This window comes from Patagioenas fasciata, chromosome 5 (assembly GCF_037038585.1).
Source record: "Patagioenas fasciata isolate bPatFas1 chromosome 5, bPatFas1.hap1, whole genome shotgun sequence".
NCBI lineage: Eukaryota > Metazoa > Chordata > Aves > Columbiformes > Columbidae > Patagioenas > Patagioenas fasciata.
Genome location: NC_092524.1, coordinates 65,937,496 through 65,957,638, shown reverse-complemented (window position 1 = coordinate 65,957,638; position 20,143 = coordinate 65,937,496). Strand labels below are relative to the sequence as shown.

Here is a 20,143-nt window from a genome sequence, read left to right as displayed (position 1 = left end):
ACACACAAGGCACTTGATGTGTAGATCGAACCTTTAAAGTCCAGGGTCTTCACCCACGGGATGGCCTGCATGCCAGGAGGTACAGCTGAAAATCAGTGCCCAGACGTGACATCCTTTTTTACCTGGTTGAAGGTAAGGCTGCACTGTTCAGACAACACCAACACTTAGAAAGCTACCTTAGCACAGAACAATAGAATTGTTTTTAAATGACCTTATAGTTCCCGTGGAATACAAACACAGTAGCAAGGCTCCAATGCAGTGAGGACTCCTCTATTCAAACCAGTCTCTGTTCTTGTAAAATGTTTATAGAATAAAATTATTATAAAATGTGAATTATAGGCATGGGTTTATCTGTTCTTTATAAACACCATCAGAAAGTTTTTTCAAAGTCACAGAGATAAAAGGTAAAATTTTCTTTATCCATCTTAGTATAAAACAGGAAGAGGTAGAATTAATAATTTCTAACACTGCTAACCTTTTTCTAACCCTGTCTATTAGATGCTTCTCTGAACTGAGCCCGGGTCTTGTCCTTTAAACCTGTCTTTCAGATCACAAATGCTTATCCAATATGATGGCTCAAATCAGGCATCTATTAAGTTATATACCCTTATTTCTTCTTCTAAAGGTGCTATGCAATGCCTCAGAAAAGCTTGTGCATATCAATTCCTGGAAGACAGATGATTTCTTGCAAGCAGAAAATTCCGTATAGAACCACCAAGATATACTGTGCCCCTCATCTGCATTTTTGTGAAAGCACCTTAAAAATACCTTGCAAAACAAGTGCACTTCTCAGGTTGTTAGCACAACTCAGCTGCAAATTGAGGAGGAAGTTTCTTACCATTAATATTTGGTCTTTGTGTAACTCTAAGCCTTGAGTTCTGAAAGGTCATATCTCAGGAAACACTAGGAGAAATTTTATTTCCATGGGAATTCCTTTAGAACAATTCACTAACAACTCTCCAACGAAGAATTCAATTCTCATATGTTATGGCAATAGTTTTGCTATAAGAAAAAACTCTTTTTTCATTTTTTGTCTGTTCAGAATCTGCTGCTAATGACTCAGTTTTCTCTGCATCCCCTCCAGCACGTGGTGGTAGTAGTTCTTCTTCTGGAATAAATTGAGCAGGCCAGCATCTTCTTCGTTCACTTACTTCATTGTCTTTACTCACCTTTCCAATTTGATGGAGATCCTTGACAATTATTTTTTCAGTATCTTCTAGTACCATTGTCAATAAATTAAATAGGAGAGCAATCCAGGCAAGGCCAAAAAGAATCCAAATGGCTACCAGCATTCTGTAGTACCTAAAGTAATTCCTGCCAGGCTGTTTACCTGTAGATAAAGAGGGGAAAAGAAGAAGAAAATTAACAAGTTCAAACTGTTTTACCTGTGTAAAGTGGGCCAGCCTAATGGATTCATCAATGTATTTTATGATGAGTACTTTAAAGTTACTTTTTCACTGTAATGGAGTCTCTAACCTCCACAGCATTAGGTTAAGGACAGGCAAGTCTCTTGTTGTGGCATCAAACTGATATATGCTAGCACAAACATGCTGGACTGTCAAAAAGATACACTGGGATTGAGGTGAATTAATAGCAGACCAGGATATTTCTTTCCCCTTATGACATACCAATCCCAATTCAACCTCCCCATGTACAGGTAAATGTGATGATGTGGGAAGTAGTGTAAAACTGGAACGTATTTTCTTACAAATATTCCCAAACTCCCAAAGCACAGTGGGCCATTATAAACATGTAACTATTACCATCTAGGTTATTGTAATTCTGAGTATTTCTATAAAGTGTCATTATAACCTAGCAAATATTTACTTTGAATTGTAGGTACCCTTGATCATGCAAAGAAAGCAGCTGCAATTTGTACTTTAATTTTGAATGGCTTCAGGATCTTCCTCCATTAAAAAACTGGGTGACTGATGGGAACTCACTGACACAGGCCAAGAACAGGAAACCAGTGGGCCGAAGCTTATTTCATGCAGTCCAAACCTCTTAGCATCAGCTGGTATTGCACACCCGCTTTTCTGCACGGGTCATTTCGTTTGCTCCTTCAGATGCCAGCTATCCACCACCAACACACAGGGAGCATTTGCTCCTCCTATGTGTACTCTTATTACAGTTAAATCCAGACTCTGATATCTTCCAAGGATGTCTCCCTGCACAAAACAGTCTTTATCTCATCCTTGAAGTACAATATATACAAACCAGTTTTGAATTACTAAAGTGCAAATAAACTCAAGATTATTCTTTTCCACTTGGCCAGTGCAAATCCATTTGCCATCTGTAATCAATTCTAAATGCATAATACTCAGAACAATCATTGATTCTGCTTGTTTCGTTGTGAAGGTGTGAGGCATTAAATTTATCATCATTTTATTACCGTTGTTTAAGACCAATTGAGATAAATACTGCAGGGAACAATATTTCAGCTCAAGTTAATTAATCCTAATGAAAATGAAATCACAGGTCCAGGAGGCTTGCCTAATTGTTAGTTTTTAACCATATTTGTAAAATACTATGGCTGCAGAGTAGAAAAGTGCTATGGAGACAGTGTTTTTCAGGGCGTGACCTGCTATCATTATTGTAAAACGGACTTGCAATGTGGACAAGGAAAGAGAATGTACCAATCTCATGTCCACTTTTTTTTTCCTGTAGGGCACCAGCTACTCTCCACCTCCCTGTATTCAATGTCACTTAAGTTTGAGGTGCTCTGTATCGCACAAACTGAGGTTATCAGTCCTACAGATGGTTAGGAAAGAAATGCCTGCACCCTGTTGTTCTCCACTGCAATGGCAAAGATTGGCCCAGGCTGGAGAAAATGGTGAGCAAAAAGGTCACTGTTGTGTGACACAGATTCCTTGCTGATGCCTGAGTTCTGTGTCATGTTCAGGGCAATACTGCTTAAGTAGTGCTGGAGACAAAGCATCTCTCTCTGGATTATGTGAAAAGAGGATTTTCAGGGGACACTTGTTTCTCATGCTTTGTAGCAAGAGGGAGCAGCCAGCTGCCTGGGATCACTTGAGGAAATACCAACTGATTGCCATTGCATGAGTTGACCATCAGCTAGGTTACAAGATCATTATGATAGCTAAACTCATGCAAACAAGCAAGATGTCAACTGAATAGTCAGAGCACTACCAGCCTCTTTAGCAGAGTCAGAGAAATTAAGGTCAGCAGGGAATTTCAGATTGTCTGGAAAAACTTGTAGGCTCCCTCTGGCACCATCCTCAGCATTCAAAACCACAAGGTTGCCAGCCAGTCTCCAAGGCCCCTCTTGCATCTCTGCAAGACTTGAGAGTTTAGGGTTTGTAGTGTGGTGGATGTCTGTCCATTGGAAAGGGATGTCGGGCTTCCAGGTTCTCTGTAAGGACAGAACTGGTGCTCAAGTATTAGCTTCAGAGCTTCCTTCTCATATCCCCGCTGAAGAGAAGTTCAAGCTGGCAAGATGCTGGCAGGACAGGTTGCTCTAGAGAAATATTTGATTCTCCATGGAGTCCAGGTGTTTGAATACTTCTAATACTACTAATACTACTAATTTGACTTCTGGTGATCATTTTGGAGTTCCTCTAGAAGCTTATTCTATGGAGAGTGTATTTTGGGCAGCAGATCCACAAAAGTGTTTCAAGAAGCACTCCAGCATGGTGGAGTGTAGCTTGAACAGTTCATCTTCAGGGCAAGAAGGTCAGTTTTCCGGTGATATATATGTTTAAGCCCCACTTCTCGTAGAGTGAGTAGATTTCCTCACTTAACCATGACTGGGATTTCCACCTCTCAATTTGTTGTGTTAAATCATGTGTTCTGAAAAATGACCACTTACTTCTTTATTCTGCACTTTGAAAAATAACTCTTAGGTGGTTAAATCAGGAGATACATGCCTTATTTTGTATGACTGTAGCTAACTGTCCCCTTTTGGGATATGCAAAATTCTTAGGCTCCTTGAATTCTCCCTCCACACTTATCCTTTCCTCCCCAAAATACATAGTTTCTTCGCACCCCAAAGCACCACATTTCACTATATTTAGACAATTTTGTGCTTTTGTCAGCACATGCAATCCCAGAGAAATGATTATTTCCCCCTGAGAAGTACAAGACAAAGACTAATCAAAGAATAATAGAATTATTTTAGTTGGAAGAGACCTTCAAGGTCATCAAGCCCAACCATTAACCTAACTCTGGCACTAAACCATGTCCCTAAGAACCTCATCTATGCGTCGTTTAAACACCAAAGTCAAAGACTCAGACAGAAGATTTGTCTCTGCAGTACATAGGTGGTCTGTGCAGTCAACACACGGCAATTACAGTCATAACCCTGGCATTTTGCTGTGTATCCTCTCTGAAATCAGTCTTACCTACTACATAATCTCCAAAGCCAATGGTGCTGAGGGTGATAAATGCAAAGTAAATTCCTTCGCTGTAGGACCAGCCCTCTGTTATCTGGAAGAAGAGTGATGGCAAGCACAGAAAAACTAGGATCCCCATTACCAGGAAGAACAAAAGGGTAAGAAATTTGATCTTCTTCTGAAAAAGAAAGAAACCAATTCGATTATAATCATGATTTGACATACTAGCAGGCCATATGTACTGATGTCTACTAAAACTGGGTGTCTATCTAGGAATACATACGAGGACCACAGGAACTGAAGGATTTCTATTGAGTGCTCTTCCCTTAAAAGTACCTTAGCCTTGCTCTGGAGCAGGGGGAAGCCATGTGTTATGGGTGTTGCATGTCAACAGTAGCCCTCGCAGATGTAGTATTTTATCTGATTATATCAGCCTTCAATGACCATGAGAACAGGAGGAATTCTTATCCAATGACCTTTACTGGAGACAGACTATTTCTACTTTTCACCAGACAACTTCACTTTTAGCTTTTAGGTATTCAGGTGTGGCACCCAAAGAACATTCAAATTTGCCTGGGAAAACAGACTTAAAAAAAATATAGTAACACCATCTCCAAGAGCGTAGATTGTTGACTTTATTTCTTATTGCATCAGTGCCACAACTTGGCTCCTGCTCAGTGGATACCTTGCTAGAAGACCACCTTTAACAAATGAGCTCCTGATGAAAAATTGCCTGGGCAGTGACTTTTGAATCATCCTACTTCCCAGCAGTCATGAAGGAGCCTTGAATAGAGAGAAAGACTTGCTATATATTAAGATTTATTAGATAGACACACATACAGATGTAGACAATTTTATGAGTCCAGATTGTCTGGAAATTAATGGTAACCGATGGATAATTTTTCATGTGTTTCTGCATTGTGCAGGTGGTTGAGTCTGTGTCTTATCAAGCCTTATGTTCTATTTAATTTCTCCAGACATTGGGAGAAATTTAACAATTTGAAAGGGGTTGTCTGTAGCACTCATACCTTTTTCTGAAAGAGAATTAGAGTAGGAGACATGGAAAAGCTATTCTCACTTCCCCAGTAATGGTGACAGAAGGGGAGGAGCTGCAAATAACTTGAGGCATAGCCAGGCAAGACACATCCTGTCTCTTGCCTTTTACAGGTGCCTCCTCACCTTGCAGCAACTGGGCTCAAATGGACAACTTCAGCCTGATGTTTCCTTTCTGTCAAAGTCAAGGGAGGAGAGGGATTAAAGGACTGCATAATGAATGAGGAGGGCTGACACGCTAGGCATTGAGTCCAACCCACTGAAACTCCTAAAACTTACCTACTTTTTACAGCATTTTACAGCTCACCTGCTTTTCACTGCCTCAAGATGAGATGCTTAATCATCTCTCTCTTTACTGGTTATAAAGGGTGATAGGTACTTCCCTAGAGTGTAAGCTCCTGAGCTACATGTCAGGAGAAGCGGGATGAGGTGCCCACTCTCTCCATTGATTGCTGAAGGGTGTTGGATATCTGACATTTAGATGGGTAGACAAACTGTATCACTCTTTCTCTATGGTTGCCTTGTCTGTTTAGCTCTGCAAGTGAAGAATGTCTCTTTCTCTCTCTCAGCACAATGTCCAACACAGCATGAGAACAGTTATAATAGAGGAAAATGCCAGAATACACTTAGAGAAAAAAAAAAAGAAGAAGAAATTAGCATATAACTGTGCCTAAGTAAAACAAATTACCTTTCTCATTCCTTTCTCGTACAGGAATTTCCCCAGCTTTTTACACAGCAGTGAGAGCATCTTACCGACACGATGCAGAAAAACAATATTCAGAGGGATTCCAAACAGTGCAAAAAAGACACAGAAGATCTGACCCCCAGCAGTTTTAGGATGCAGCGTGCCATAGCCTATGAGAAAAGACAGGTCAGAGGAGATATTCCAGAGAACTGGAGCAGTCCACAATCACATTCACACCTACTCCAGCCTGGCCTGCCATTGACCCCAAAAGACGTGGCTATCACTTCTCAGTCCACATTCTCTCTTTTTTGTTGTTTTTCTCTGAAAAAGGCAGTAAGAAGATGAAGTGATTCACCCCACGTGTTCTGGGGGATGCAGAGTACACTGTGTGCTCCCAGCCCAGCCCTAGTGGGAAAGCAAGCACAATCTAAAAGCAGTTATGGGAAACATAGACTGTCCTGTGACAAATACATAAAAAGACAGAAACCAGAAGTCTGGGGACCTGGAAGACATCAAGGCTGGAGTCCCAGGCTGTTTGCCATGTCAGAAACACTTATAGCCATTTTGAGCTTCTTGTTGATCTGTCTGTGTGTTAGTGACCTCCCTGGCCAAATGCCAGTACATTGGTATGTCCAGACACTGGCTCCAGTCCTGCAGGCAGTGCAGTGTGCATTAGAATAGATGGTGTTAATTAGTCCAGGCCTTATTGGTGTCTGATTTATTCAGGCCAGAGTGATATCTGTCTCAAAGTCCTACTAAAAGAGGATTGATCCAAGTAGTGGAACAATGGCTGCAGAACTCCGAACATGTCCTTTAATGGACTGGAGACTTTGTTCCTCTTAGACCCTGTGAGGTACATCCCTGAGTGCAAGAGTCCTGTACTTTGTGTATGTCCTTATCAGTGACCTTGAGAAAAGGCACTTTCTCGAGCACAGTTCATCTTAAGGCATTCATTACTTGGAAAACGTAATGTTTTCTTTGGGGAAAAGACAAATAAAACAACCAAGTGATTTATTGCCTATTAGGTCCCCAAGTGCTTGAGCTGTCTAAGGCTCCCTGTTGCAGAAATATTCCATTTTCATTACTAAACCTGGTGAAGATGAGTGGAAGTAGCTGATGTACCTTCACAACAGACTTCTGTGGTGAAGGTGCAGGGAAAAAAAGTTGCACTTTTTCTGGGACAGCCTGTCTGCCTCACTAGGGAAAAAAAATTGAGGGAAAGCAACCAATTTGCTTTGCAGAGAAATGTTAAAATGAGAAAATACAGTAATACATACGGTGGAAAGGAACAGATCAGCTGGTAGCAGGGTGCTGACAAACCAGAGGAGCTTTATTGATACGTGAATGTTGTTGTAACCATGGAACATTTGCCATTGATGTGATGGGTCAGGAGCCTTTCTTTCTTCTACAGCAGGGGGTCTCTGCATGGGCTCGTGCAACATCTACACACCTGCCATGATGCTGGGACACCACTGGGGCCCTTGTGACATGTCACACTCAACAGATCAGTGGAGCAGCTGTGCCTGAGGTGTGGTGGGAGTGAGGCCTCAGCTTCACTCTGCAAAAAAATACATTTGACTTTCACTGCACAAGACCGCAAAGCAAGAGCCAAGAGTGTGGATTTTATGCTTAAATTTGGCAGGTCTGTGCATTTTGGGATGCATCTTTGGGAGAAAGGAAGAGACAGGCAGGTCCGGGCAGTCCATGAAAAGGTCAGGACAACTTGAAGCAGAAGTGTGAAGGTCTAAGCATTTGCCTTGCCCCCTTCCCATAGTTTTTTTTTCCTCCAGCATATTACTAATTCAGTATGTGCACTAACAGCTCAGCACAGGTTGTTGAGACTCATGCCGCAGCAGAGTTCACTTCTTTCCTACCATTCTTTTGTGTTTTACAACAGTCTTGGATTTAAAGTCTATTTAACCCTAGAATAAAGACCAGGGAAGCGAAGTTTATCTCCCACTACAAATGGCAGCAGAGCAAACATTTCAACAGATGGCTTGAAAAGAAGAAACAAGTGGGAAATCACAAACCAAAATAATACGCAAAGAGTTGTACAGTGGTGAGGTCTCAGGACCAAGTCCCTCCCACTTACCATGAATGACAATGACAGTCTGGAGTTTTTATCCTTGAAAGTATTATCCATTCAGGTCTTAATAACCAGACATAATAAACATCACACACACAGAAACACACACATATGGAAAGCATTAGACCTACCTATCGTGGAGACAACCGTGCCTGCAAAGAAGAAGGAGTCACTGAAATCCCAGTTGCTGTCTTCAATCTGTGATTCATTTCCGACAGGGTATACTCCATTCTGAATGGCTTCAGTCAGGTTCTGGGAGGGAAAGCAAAGTTTGGTATCAATGTGGCTGCTTTACTCAAGTGCTTGTTGCAATAATATTACGGTTTTAGCCAACTGCTGCTCCTGTGCTGGTTTGACTGAAACTGAGTGATTTTTTTTTTTTTCATGCAGCTAGAAACTCCTTTTTTGTAGCTAGAGTGTTCGTTGTTTAGATTTAGTTTGGGAATAACAAGATAACATCGTGGGACAGTATTAAAGTTTTCCTTCAACTAACTTCCCAGTGGTTTTGATTTGGAATGAAGAACATGTAAGAATTTGTTATCTTAGCCATTGTTTGGGAGACCAAAGTCTTTCTGGGTTTTCTATGTGCAGGTGTGAGGCAGCTGGGAAGGGGGCCATGGGTGGGACAGAACTTGACTGACACCAGGCCAATCAATGAGAATATTCCATGCCATTAGCATCATGCTTCATGTTTAATGGGATTTTTCTGGCTGGGGACACCCATTCCAGTTCTGCTCCGTTTTAACCAAGTTCCATTTGGAAGTTCCTTCAGTTTGACCTTTTCTTGTCCTGCCATTTAGCACTTGGCCTATTCTAGGCTTTTTCTGCCTTTTTGTTTGGAACCAGGGTGCTCTCTTCCTGGGACTGGCTGCTCAGTGCAGAAGGAGTTTGTGAGGAATTGCATTGAATATCATTTATTTTATATATTTTTATATAGTAGTAGTAGTAGATGATTAGTATTAGTATTATTTTGTTATTTTATTAAGCTGTTTTTATCTCAGTCCATGAGTTTCCCCCTTCTCTTTTGATTCTCTCCCCTATTTGGGGGCAGAGAGGGGAGACCAAGCAAGTGGCTGTCGTGGATTGCTCGATTGCTAGCTGGTGTTAAACCGCGACAGCTCCTTTCCTGTGAATGCTGCTCAGCTGTCCTTAGTGATACTCTGAGACTATTCACACTTCCACGCCCAAGGCTGGGTAGCAGCCAGCCAGTGTTTTTGAGTGTTAGTCTTTTGCCCTGTTCATGCTGACTGCTCTAGTGGATGTTAGCACTTGTTTCCTTCAGCATGAGCAAGGACTGTGATCTTTTAGTATAAGTACCTTGGAAAAAATGATCCTGTAGATGACTAGGATGTGGCAGAGCAAGACAGGCCACTGGCTTAAGCGATGGGGTGGCTTTGAGCTTGCCCTTGAGACGGCAGTGGTGGATCCAGGATCTAATCAACCTCCCAGGAGGGTATCAGTGAGTTATAGCAGGGTACACGTGACATACACAGGGAATTTCATTTTAAGGTTGTATTCTGATTAGTGTCACAGATTTAAATTGAGAGAAAGTCCATTGATCTGCAAAGCGTTACTCTTGGTGCAACCACAGCCAGAATTCAACGTGATATACCCACTCCTTTCCAAACTGCATGCATGAACACACATGCACATATTTGCAACGTGGCCTTTGAGATGAGTTTAGATGAACATCTGTCAGAGGTGGTTTGTTTTGAGTTGAGACTGCCTTGCCACAGAGGGTTTGACTAGATGTTTCTCCTAAGCCCTTCCAGCCCTATTGTTTATTGTAGAATAGAATATCAGGTTGGAAGGGACCACAAGAATCATCTAGCATCTGATAGATCATCTGATCTATCATGTTGTGCATTTTTCTGACTCTTCCTTTCTTCCTTGCTTTTAATTCTAAGTGCTGTGAATTTTTTTGAGCTTGAAAAATTAATAATTAAAAACAACAGAAACAACAAAAACACGGTATCCATCTGTCTCTGCCTTTAGCAGAGATTATTGCACCAGACATCCAGAAAGCAGTCTGGTTTGTAGTGAAACAGCCTCAATAAAATCCAGGTCTGAGTCCTGCCAAAGGCAAGACACAAGCTGGAATTAACTGCACCAGAAAAGTCTTCCCCTACTTCCTCCCTCGCTGTCTTTTTTTCTTGTGTCCCAGAAAACAACAGCTAACAGCGATCATTCCTCAGGCCTTGCACAAAGATTTCATTGTCTTGAAAATGTCCTTTTTTGTTTGTTTGTTTTTGTTTTTTTTCCCTCCCCTACCTGCAAAAAAAATCCAAGGTGAAGAGGGTGAATGCATATGGGGGCTGGATCACTGGTTGTGTTATTAGGAATACCAGTTCTTCCCCTTCTTATCCTGTGGACTGGCCTATTAAGAGCTCGATTATTTTCCCACGCAAAAACGTTTACAGTAAGGCTTTTTGAACTCCGCAGTTTCGTTCGCGTTGTAGCAGACAGAGGTAAAAATACCAGAGATGAGGAGACAGCTGTGCTCATTCTGAGTTTCCTGTCCTGTGACCAGAAACACCTTTCCCTTGGCCAGGCTGCCTGTTTCACTTCTGCAGCATCTTCAAAAAGTAAACCCTGACTATTCCACCCTTCTCGTAGTGATTTGGACTTATTTTTTTTAAATTATTTTTTTATTTCATCCAATAGACTGTTTCGGACCTTGCCATAATGTTCCTCTCTGCTACCTGTGACACCACTTTAAGTGGCAACCGTGCCTATCTATTTCAGACAGCCATATTTTTCCTGCCATGCCACCCACTGTAGGTGAGCACAGGCCCACCGAAAGCCAAATCAACAAGAAGCAAAACCCCACAGAATTGGGACATCATGGGATGAGGACTGTTAATAGCTAACACACAAGGTTTTGTCAAGCTACACAAGCTGTGTTTACCATAAGTGTGACCTGCCTGCTCAGACCAGAGAGGACTTGGGGCTTGCTAAGATCACCCAAATGACTGTATCAGGAGGAAAGCAGTGAAAGGAAAGCAGTGAAAGTTATCTGTGTAGCAGGGCTGAGTAGGAAACAACAACTGATGGGGAAACAGGAGGGAAAAAGGGCTTCCTCAGGGCTGGCACTTACCTTCATAAACTGTTCTATCTCTGCTATCGTGAGGTGGGTGAAGTTGTGCAGAAAAGCCTCCTTCATCCGGGCAGCTGCTCTTTTCTCCTGCTTCTCAGCAGTCCTCTCCAGTGCCTGGAACACGGCTGCACCCACCAGCAGGTAGACGAAGTAGCCCACCACCAGCAAACTTGTCTGCAGCTTGCCAGTGCACATGGCCTTTGGTGGGACACGGCAAGGGACGGGGAGTGAAAGGTGGCGATTGGCAAATCCCTTGCACTCCTGGGAAGCCTCCCCCAGGCAGGAGGAGCCCTCGCAGCTCCAGTTTCCACTGGGATCCTGCGCTGACAGGGACAGCGAGCTGCCAAATACATTCATGGAGAAGTTGGGAAAGAAAAATCAACCAACAAACAAACCCAACCCCCTCAAAAAAAAAACTTTCCACTCTCTGGGCTGCATGCTGTTTAGGGATTTCCTCTTGTCTGTGAAATTCTGCCTTGCTGAGTTCTCAGGAAAAGTGGGTCAGGATGTAAGGAGCTGGCAGGTGGCCATCTCCTGCTCAAGAGGCTCTGGGGACAGGTGAGGATAGCCTGAAAATGGCCCACGAGGGATCTTGCTTGGAAAAAAACCCAGTATTTTGCCTCCTCTGCCTCCTTCTAACAACAAGAACTGGACTCCAGGGCAAGCCCCCATAACCCCAGAAGCCCCTTCTTGCCCTGTGTTCAGTGGCAGCTTCAGGGAAATGCAGCTGGGCTGCTCTTCTGGGCTTCACTTGTCTGCTTGCAGTGCAGGGCAGGGACAAGAAGCCCTGCACATGGCCACAACAGCTTGCAGAAAAACCTTGACATAGGGGCAAACAGCTGCAGGTTGCATTTGTACCAGGCCTGGACAGGTTCTTCTACCAGCTTTTTGTATGAAGTGTATCCAAGGGAGGACATTACAGTGTGGTTGTGTGCACAATTAGATGGATAAAAAACCAGTCATACCATCAGATTGATAGAAACATGGAATAATAGAATCGTTTAGGCTAGAAAAGACATTAAACAACATTGAGTACAACTGAAAACCTGACAGTGCCAACACAACTAAAGCATATGGCGCTTAGGGATATGCTTTAGTCTATACATCTTTTAAATACTTCCAGGGATGGTGACAATCACTTCCCTGGGTAGCCTGTTCTAATGCTTGATAACCCTTCCAATGTAGAAGTTATTCCTAATATCCAATCTAAACCACCCCTGTCTCAACTTGAAGTGGTTTCCTCTTCCAGATCCCTCTGTAGAGTCTTTCTACCCTTGAGCAGATCAGCACTCTCGCCCAACTTAGTGTTGTCTGCAAACTTATTGAGCGTGCACTTGATCCCCTCATCCACATCATTGATAAAGATTGTAAAGATATTCAGAGGTTAGTGGTTAATGGGTTGTACTTTGCCTAGTGTAGTGGAGTACCGCAGGAGTCTGTCCTGAGGTCTGTCCTGTTAAACATCTTTATCAGTGGCCTAGAGGAAGTGTTGGATTGTACTGCCACCAAGTTTGCAGGTAACAGGAAATTGAGAGGAGCAGGTGATGTGTTTGCAGACAGGCCTGTCACCTTCTAAGGCTGGAGGAATGGGCCAACAGGAACTTTAGGAAATTCAACAAGGACTAATGCAAAGTCATGCCCCTGGGAAAGGGGAACACCTTGCAAAGATACAGGCTGAGGACTGGTTAACCGGGGATCAGCTCCTGGGAAAAGAAACTAAGGGTCTGAGAGGTTGTGCAATTTCCATCCTTGGAGATTTTCTAACACCCAGCTGGACAAAACCCTGAGCCACCTTGTCTGACCCCAGAGCTGATGCTGCTTTGAGCAAGAGGTTGAACCCAGAAACCTGAGATCTCTTCCTACCTGACTTATTCTGTGACCTTGTGGTGTCATGAAAGATGCAGCACGTACAAGACAAGCAACTGATTAGGCCCACCAATGCTTCTGATTCTGAGTCTGCCTAGATTGGTTCCTTAATCATCCCCTGGAGAGTTTCCCATACAACTCTTGGCTCTTTCTGAGGAGAGGTCTCCACTCAGTGGCTGAAAATTTCTGTGCTTTTCCAAGAGTCTGATGACTTATCTCCCTTCCGCAAACACGAACATACAGAGAGACTTGCTCAAAAGCACATCCTCATTGGTTTTGGCCTGGACTATGACTACTCCCTCCTTCCTCATTGCATTTGTCAGTACTTCTTAGTTAGGTCCTGGCTTCTATGAGGTATTGATATATCTCTTACGTGGTGAACACACAGTTGTGCTTTCATCTCCCCAACAACCCAGGAGACCTCTGATGGACATTAATAGTCCCTCTGTGTGCTGTTTATATGCCCTGAGACTCTTTATATGGGGATCCGCAGACCAGGGTCCCCCAGATGCCCTGAGGTGCCTGGTTTAAAAATGATGAGGCCTTCATAATTTCCTATGTTCCAAAGAATATTATGTAAGATAGACTTAGCTTTTCATGAAGAAATGCTTGACCGTATCACTGTATGTTACCTACAGTAATGTAAGGTCTACTAATTTCAAAAGGATGGTTACTATGCATTGGGAATTCACTTTTGTAAGTATCAGAGCTTCTTCCCATCGGCTTCAATGAGAATTTGACTGCCATTGAGAAGATTTTGTAGGGTGAGAGGGCAAAGCCCTTGAATGATTATATTGACTTTGAAACACATACCAGACAGACCTTGATCTTGACTGTACCACGGACACTCTTAACAATCAGATTAACTTTCTTGACCTTAGATTTTTCAGCATTTTCATTTGCTTTGTGCACAACTTCTTTGTTATTTCAGTGGATGCCCTGCTTTAGTAATGAGAGAACACTGAAGCAAATCAGCCTTTGAAGAATCATTTAAAATGTCCTAGTTGTTCTGCTCTTCAAACCTTTGTGTTTCAACTGAGTTTGAAAATACAAGGAAAGGCAGAGACTCTGGGATGAGCTTTGCAGAACTGGTGTAAACAAGAAGTGGCATATGGCTTCACGCTGTCAAGTGCAGGTTGCCCTTTCACACACAAATCTGTTTTACCTCAGAGGAAAACAGGAAAACTATGAATGAAGGTAAGTGGCTTTGCAAACCCTTACAAGTTTAAAGATTTTCTTTAAAGTTACTTGAAAGGAGTTTGTAGAAACAGGATGTGTCATGTTTCCTTTCACTTCTTCTGAAGCTACATCGTACTGAAGGTGTGTTTCTTCCTCCATATAAATAATGGCACCTATGGCTTCACCCTTTTCTGCCACCTTTTCACACCTTTTCTCCCAGCTCTGTGAAACAAAATAAATCCATTTGCATATGCAAATGCAGCATTCACTTGTATGCACAGCAGGTATGAAGATAATACAGGTGGATTATCTCTTCAATACATTTGAGAGGAAAATTCATGGGGGAAACATAAAACTCATAGAAGATGGTGAGAATTTTAACATTGACTTCATTGCTGTGGTTTGATCAGGGTGGGTAAGGTGCCAGAAAACCTCATCTTTCTCGTGCTGTGTGTATATACTAAGCTTGGTTTCCATCTAGCCTCATCTCCTAGACAGCAGGTTTGCTATTTGTGGATGCATTTCAAGAAGACCCTGACTGCCAGGAAGCATTCAAAAGATTCATGACCTTTGTTTTCCTCCAGCTCTGGAACAAGGAATACACATCATCTTTTTTCAGTCCCTCTCTTCATACCTGCCTGCAAATCTCTAATAACCACCACAGGTTGTTCTGACATAAATGTCCCATCGCATACCATCTTGTTCATACTTGGGTTGACACTTGCAGAGGGAAAGAGGGATAGAAAGTACAGTATATGTTCATTACTGGGATCTTCCCAAATAAGTTGCTTTAGGGAAGAAAGCAAGGGGGAATCCGTATTCACATAGGGTCACAGTGATGAGGCAGGATGAGTTCAAGCTAGGAAGTCAATCTGCAGATGAGAGTCATGTCCAGAGATTGCCAGGAAGGGCTGTGGGGATGAGGCCAGGCTGAGGACAGGCTGGGATGTTGGCCCACTGGTGAACCTGGCTCATTGAGGTCCACGGCCAGGCTGGGCAAGATTGGGAGAAGCTGGGAACTGACAACCTGAATCTCTGGGATGGGGACTGACAGCCCTGGTTTGGGATGGAAGGGGAACCTGGGCTATGGACAGGGTGGAGGAAAGCCCTGTGGGGCTGGTCAGGGCCTTGGCAATGATGGAGGCGGCATATCTGTTAAGGCAGTTAATTCTTTTTGTTCCTAAGCTAGCAGAGATCCATGATGCAGTTATAGGACTGGGGAAAGAGAAGTGATGCAGACTTCTCGCACCGGGATTATTTACTCAGCCCATTGCAGGGAAACACACGTACTGAGATCCGGTGGTAATGGAGGGTAGGGAGCATTTCCTGTCCATCACACGATGCGCTAGGACAGAGTTTTCTTAAGCCAAGTCCTGCTCTCACTCCTTCACCCTCCCACTATACCCACAGTTCAGCCATTCCCTTTTTATATATATGGCATTAGCTATCTTGCTACATCCTTATGTGTTCTATGTCCTTAGGCAGATTATAGCCTGAAATTAATTCCAGTTTAATGAAAAATGTTATCAGTTACCATGGAAATGCCTTACCATGTAATTGTGATTGTACTTCCTGTTGTGCTTAGGGCTAAAACCATTAGATGACTCTCCTTTTTACACTTTCTTACTGTTCTCCTATAAATATCTTTTATTCATAACTGTGGTCAGAACATTCAGTCTTCTAACATGGGTCATTTTGGTTTTTATGCTGTGATCTTATGCCAGGTAATTAAACTCTTATCCTAAAGCTTTCTTCAACAGAGATCCTCAGACTTCCTGGTTTGTTATTCAAGAACTGCAAAGCCAAATTCCTGTAGTTAACTTTCCAATGTTGAGGAAATTGGCTGATTTCCATGAGTGAAGAAAATGCTGAAGCTGCTTACTTGCCTTTGCTAGCTGGCTGACTCTGGGATGAGAGCTCTAGTATGCAGAAGGTGAGGGCTGTTGTGCCAGGTAGCCCAGCATAGAAAACTGTCCAAGTATGTAGAGTCTTGCATCTGGGCAGGAACAACCCCAGGTTCCAGTACAAGTTGGGGAATGACCTATTAGAGAGCAGTGTAAGGGAAAGGGACCTGGGGGTCCTGGGGACAGCAGGGTGACCATGAGCCAGCACTGGGCCCTTGTGGCCAGGAAGGCCAATGGTACCTGGGGTGGGTTAGAAGGGGGTGGTCAGTAGGTCGAGAGGGGTTCTCCTGCCCCTCTGCTCTGCCCTGGTGAGACCACACCTGGAATATTGTGTCCAGTTCTGGGCCCCTCAGTTCCAGAAGGACAGGGAACTGCTGGAGAGAGTCCAGCGCAGCCACCAAGATGCTGAAGGGAGTGGAGCATCTCCCGTGTGAGGAAAGGCTGAGGGAGCTGGGGCTCTGGAGCTGGAGAAGAGGAGACTGAGGGGTGACCTCATTAATGTTTACAGATATATAAAGGGTGAGTCTTATGAGGATGGAGCCAGGCTCTTCTTGGTGACAACCAATGATAGGACAAGGGCCAATGGGTACAAACTGGAACACAAAAGGTTCCACTTAAATTTGAGAAGAAACTTCTTCTCAGTGAGGGTGCCAGAGCCTGGCCCAGGCTGCCCAGGGAGGTTGTGGAGTCTCCTTCTCTGCAGACATTGAAACCCACCTGGACACCTTCCTGTGGAACCTCATCTGGGTGAGGGAGGATTGCACTGGATGAGCTTTCCAGGTCCCTTCCAATCCCTGGCATTCTGTGATTCTGTGACTCCTGGCCACAGTGTTAACAACTGTAAACAGCACCTCCCTTTTTCTCAGTGATATATCTGCCATCACCAACTGGGGATCTTTGTTGGTTTTTTTCTTTGTTCATCATATACATTAGGTATTCAAGTAACACAGTTTTGTACAAGCTCATCTCTGCTGTTGTCATCATCAAAGACTATCCCCATCAGCAGCAGTGCCCACTCCATCAATCTTTGGACCATGCTTTCAACACTGGTAGGTACACCTGAAGGCCTCCAGAACAATGTAAACATCTGCACTATGAGGTCTTTCACCCACATAACAAGGTCACCAAGGCCATTTGATCCTCACTGTCACAGTCAGAGTAACAGAGAATTTGAGTTGGGAGAGACCTCTGCAGGTCTTTAGTCTAGCCCCCTAGTCAAAACAGGGCTAACACAAAAGTAAGGACATGTCATTCTGGGTTTTGTGCAGCTGAACTTTTAACATTGACAAAGAAGGAGATTCCCCACCCTCTCTGTCTGCCTCTTCAAGGGTTTTCTTACTCTCACGGCACAGTTCCCTTGGTGTAATGTGTTACCAGTGCCTTACATTCTTTCACTGTGCACCTCTGAGAAAAGACAGGCTCTGGGTAGTGGAAGACATCAATTAGATCTCCCTCAACCTTCATTTTTGGAAAGACGTGGTATGGTGCAGTGTATGGATGTCATCCTGCTACCCGTCGGTAGAGCTGTGGCATCAGCCTGTCACCAAGCCAGGTTACCCACCTCTTGGAAACAACTGTCCCCAGAGCAACTTCTGCACACAGACAGGGACAATATAAGCTCTGGGAACCTCTCTAGACATCACGCTGTCCTTAACCACCCCTGTACCTGGGCACACCTCTTGGCATGCTTATTCAGGGCCAATGGCATGGTCTGCAGGCTCACAGGCAACTGTGGCCTGGCTGTTAATCAGTGAATAGTGCCAGGCATGGGTGAGCCTGTGTACTGTCTGAAGCACATATTTCATTGCGAGCTTTTCTTACAGTTGTAAGCTTGCAACATGAGCATCCCTTGTGCCTTTGGACTGTTGACATTTAAAGGCCATCACAGTTGCACAGAAAACCAGACAACAACCCTCATTCTTATGCAGTCTGCTCCTGGCAGCCCTGCTTCTTTGGCATCTCGGCACTCCTGGGAATTAGGGCAGGACCGTACTAATTCCTTTCCTGAGAGAAATCGTGTCTCTGTAGTGTGACAGCCAAGGGACTCAGGGAAAAGTGAAAACTGACAGCAAGGTACCGGTGCTGCCAGGTAGGTTCTGCAACATGCTCTTGGACAGCAGCTGGCTGGGACACTGCTGCGACCCAGGGGCTGTACAGTGGATGTTTAGTTGTGCCTGAACACAACCGGGTTGGAGATCCTGTATCATATGGATATACGTTCCAGTTACCCTCTGGGAGTGAGAAAACAGATTGGTCAAGAAAAGTTTTTAATAATGGTGCTGTGACCAGAGTTGTCAATGGCTCAGGAGTTTTACAGAATATATTAAAAAAGAGAACATGCAATCCAGGATACCACTTTTTGAGAAGATACTGCAGGAGGGTAAGCAGCTCAGAGGACTTGCCAAAGAGTCTGGAAAAGCTGGAGCCTCTTAGTATGGGAACCTGTTAATGTGATGAAAGGGCTTTGACCTGGGTCACTGGCAAGCCTGACTTTGGGGTAACAATCTGTTGGGATGCAGAGGGCTAAGCAGGTTGCATTGTCTTCATGGTCTCAGTCAGTGCTTTTCATTCTTCTTTGTCCCACAGATTATCAGCCTCGTCCTTGACCAACAGAACTTGGCAAGATGACCCTGCTAGGTGAGCTTTTCCACTGGATCAAAAGCTCAGAGGAACACACGAGACAAAGCCCCAAGAAACAAAAAACGGGTTCAAGAGGAGAGATCACCAAATGTCATTAACTGTAACTCAGACACTGCTCTTTGAAGTCAGACAGATGCAAAACACTAAAGAAGAAAATCATGGATGTATTTGAATGAAAACAATATCACAAGAGATCTTCCTCAAGTAATGTTTCTCTTCTTGCCTTCATATACCAAAACCGTAATGTGCTTTAACTCTGAACCAGCCAAGATGCACAGTAAATGCAGTGTTATGGTCATTGTGCAGCAAAACCAACTTTTTTGGGGGAGAGGTCAGGCCACAGAGTGAAAGTCACTGGTATGAAACATCCCAAGATAACATCTCATCTAAATTTTAATTTCATTTTCTAAAGATCCATCATTAGTTAAGGAAAGTTCTAGTAGCTTTATGCATCGTGGAAGAACTGGCCAAGTTCTGTCATCTAACTGAAACAGAGAGAAGCCTGGGCTTCTGTAGCCCTCCAACATAGACAGTTCTTCTGACAGGACAATTGTGGAAGAGCTTACAAATTTTCACCCCTATACCATCATTGGATTTCCACTGGACATGTAAACAGAGGTACGAGTGCACCTCTTCTACCACAAAGCTACCCTCAGGCCACTGCTTCTCATAAATATGGTACGGACCACACAAGTGTAAGTCTCAATTGGAGACATCCCAAAAGCTTTCTTTAACCTTGCTTAAGTCTCCCTTGTTAAAGTTATGGGAAGCTGAGCTTGCAGGCCATGGGTATGGTGGATGACCCTGGTGCTCACAGAGGGGCCACAGCAGCCAGAACCCCATTCTGCAGTCTTGGCACTTGTCCCCTCTGCAAAGGGTCTCCACTTGGACAGAGTGACACCCACTTCACTAGGGTCACCCAGGGGCAATGCTGTTGGGCTCCCAGGACTTGACCTGCATACGGCTACCAAGGAAGCCACTCCAGGCTCCCCATGGCACAAATGAACTCTGCACAGCAATGGGGGCAACAAATTATTCCCATTCCACCAACAGAGGAGCACGGACCCAGGGAACCCCAAGTTACAGAAACAAAGAAAACAGAACCCACTGCAACAACTCTTCCGCAAAATACTCCCTGAATCTGTGGCAGGTGAGCCATCAGCACCCTATGCCCGCGATCCCCACAAAAGTGACGCAAACACTTGCAACACGACGTTTATTCAAACAGAGTTTTTATTGGAAACTCTGTACGTGGTAAAACTCACAGAAGAAATGGAATGG

The 20,143-nt window shown here is 43.8% G+C and overlaps 1 protein-coding gene across 1 annotated transcript; it reads right to left on the bottom strand.

Moving 5' to 3' along the window:
* Positions 1-360: 360 nt before the first annotated feature.
* Positions 361-11,626, bottom strand: LOC136102515 (potassium channel, subfamily K, member 16-like). Its single transcript, XM_065839645.2, has 5 exons — positions 11,274-11,626; positions 8,308-8,428; positions 6,094-6,260; positions 4,362-4,530; positions 361-1,330 (listed from the first exon to the last, which is right to left on the bottom strand). The coding sequence occupies exons 1-5, from the start codon at positions 11,466-11,468 to the stop codon at positions 972-974; spliced, it is 1,011 nt and encodes a 336-aa protein (XP_065695717.1). The 5' UTR covers positions 11,469-11,626; the 3' UTR covers positions 361-971.
* Between the last annotated feature and the right edge of the window lie 8,517 nt (positions 11,627-20,143).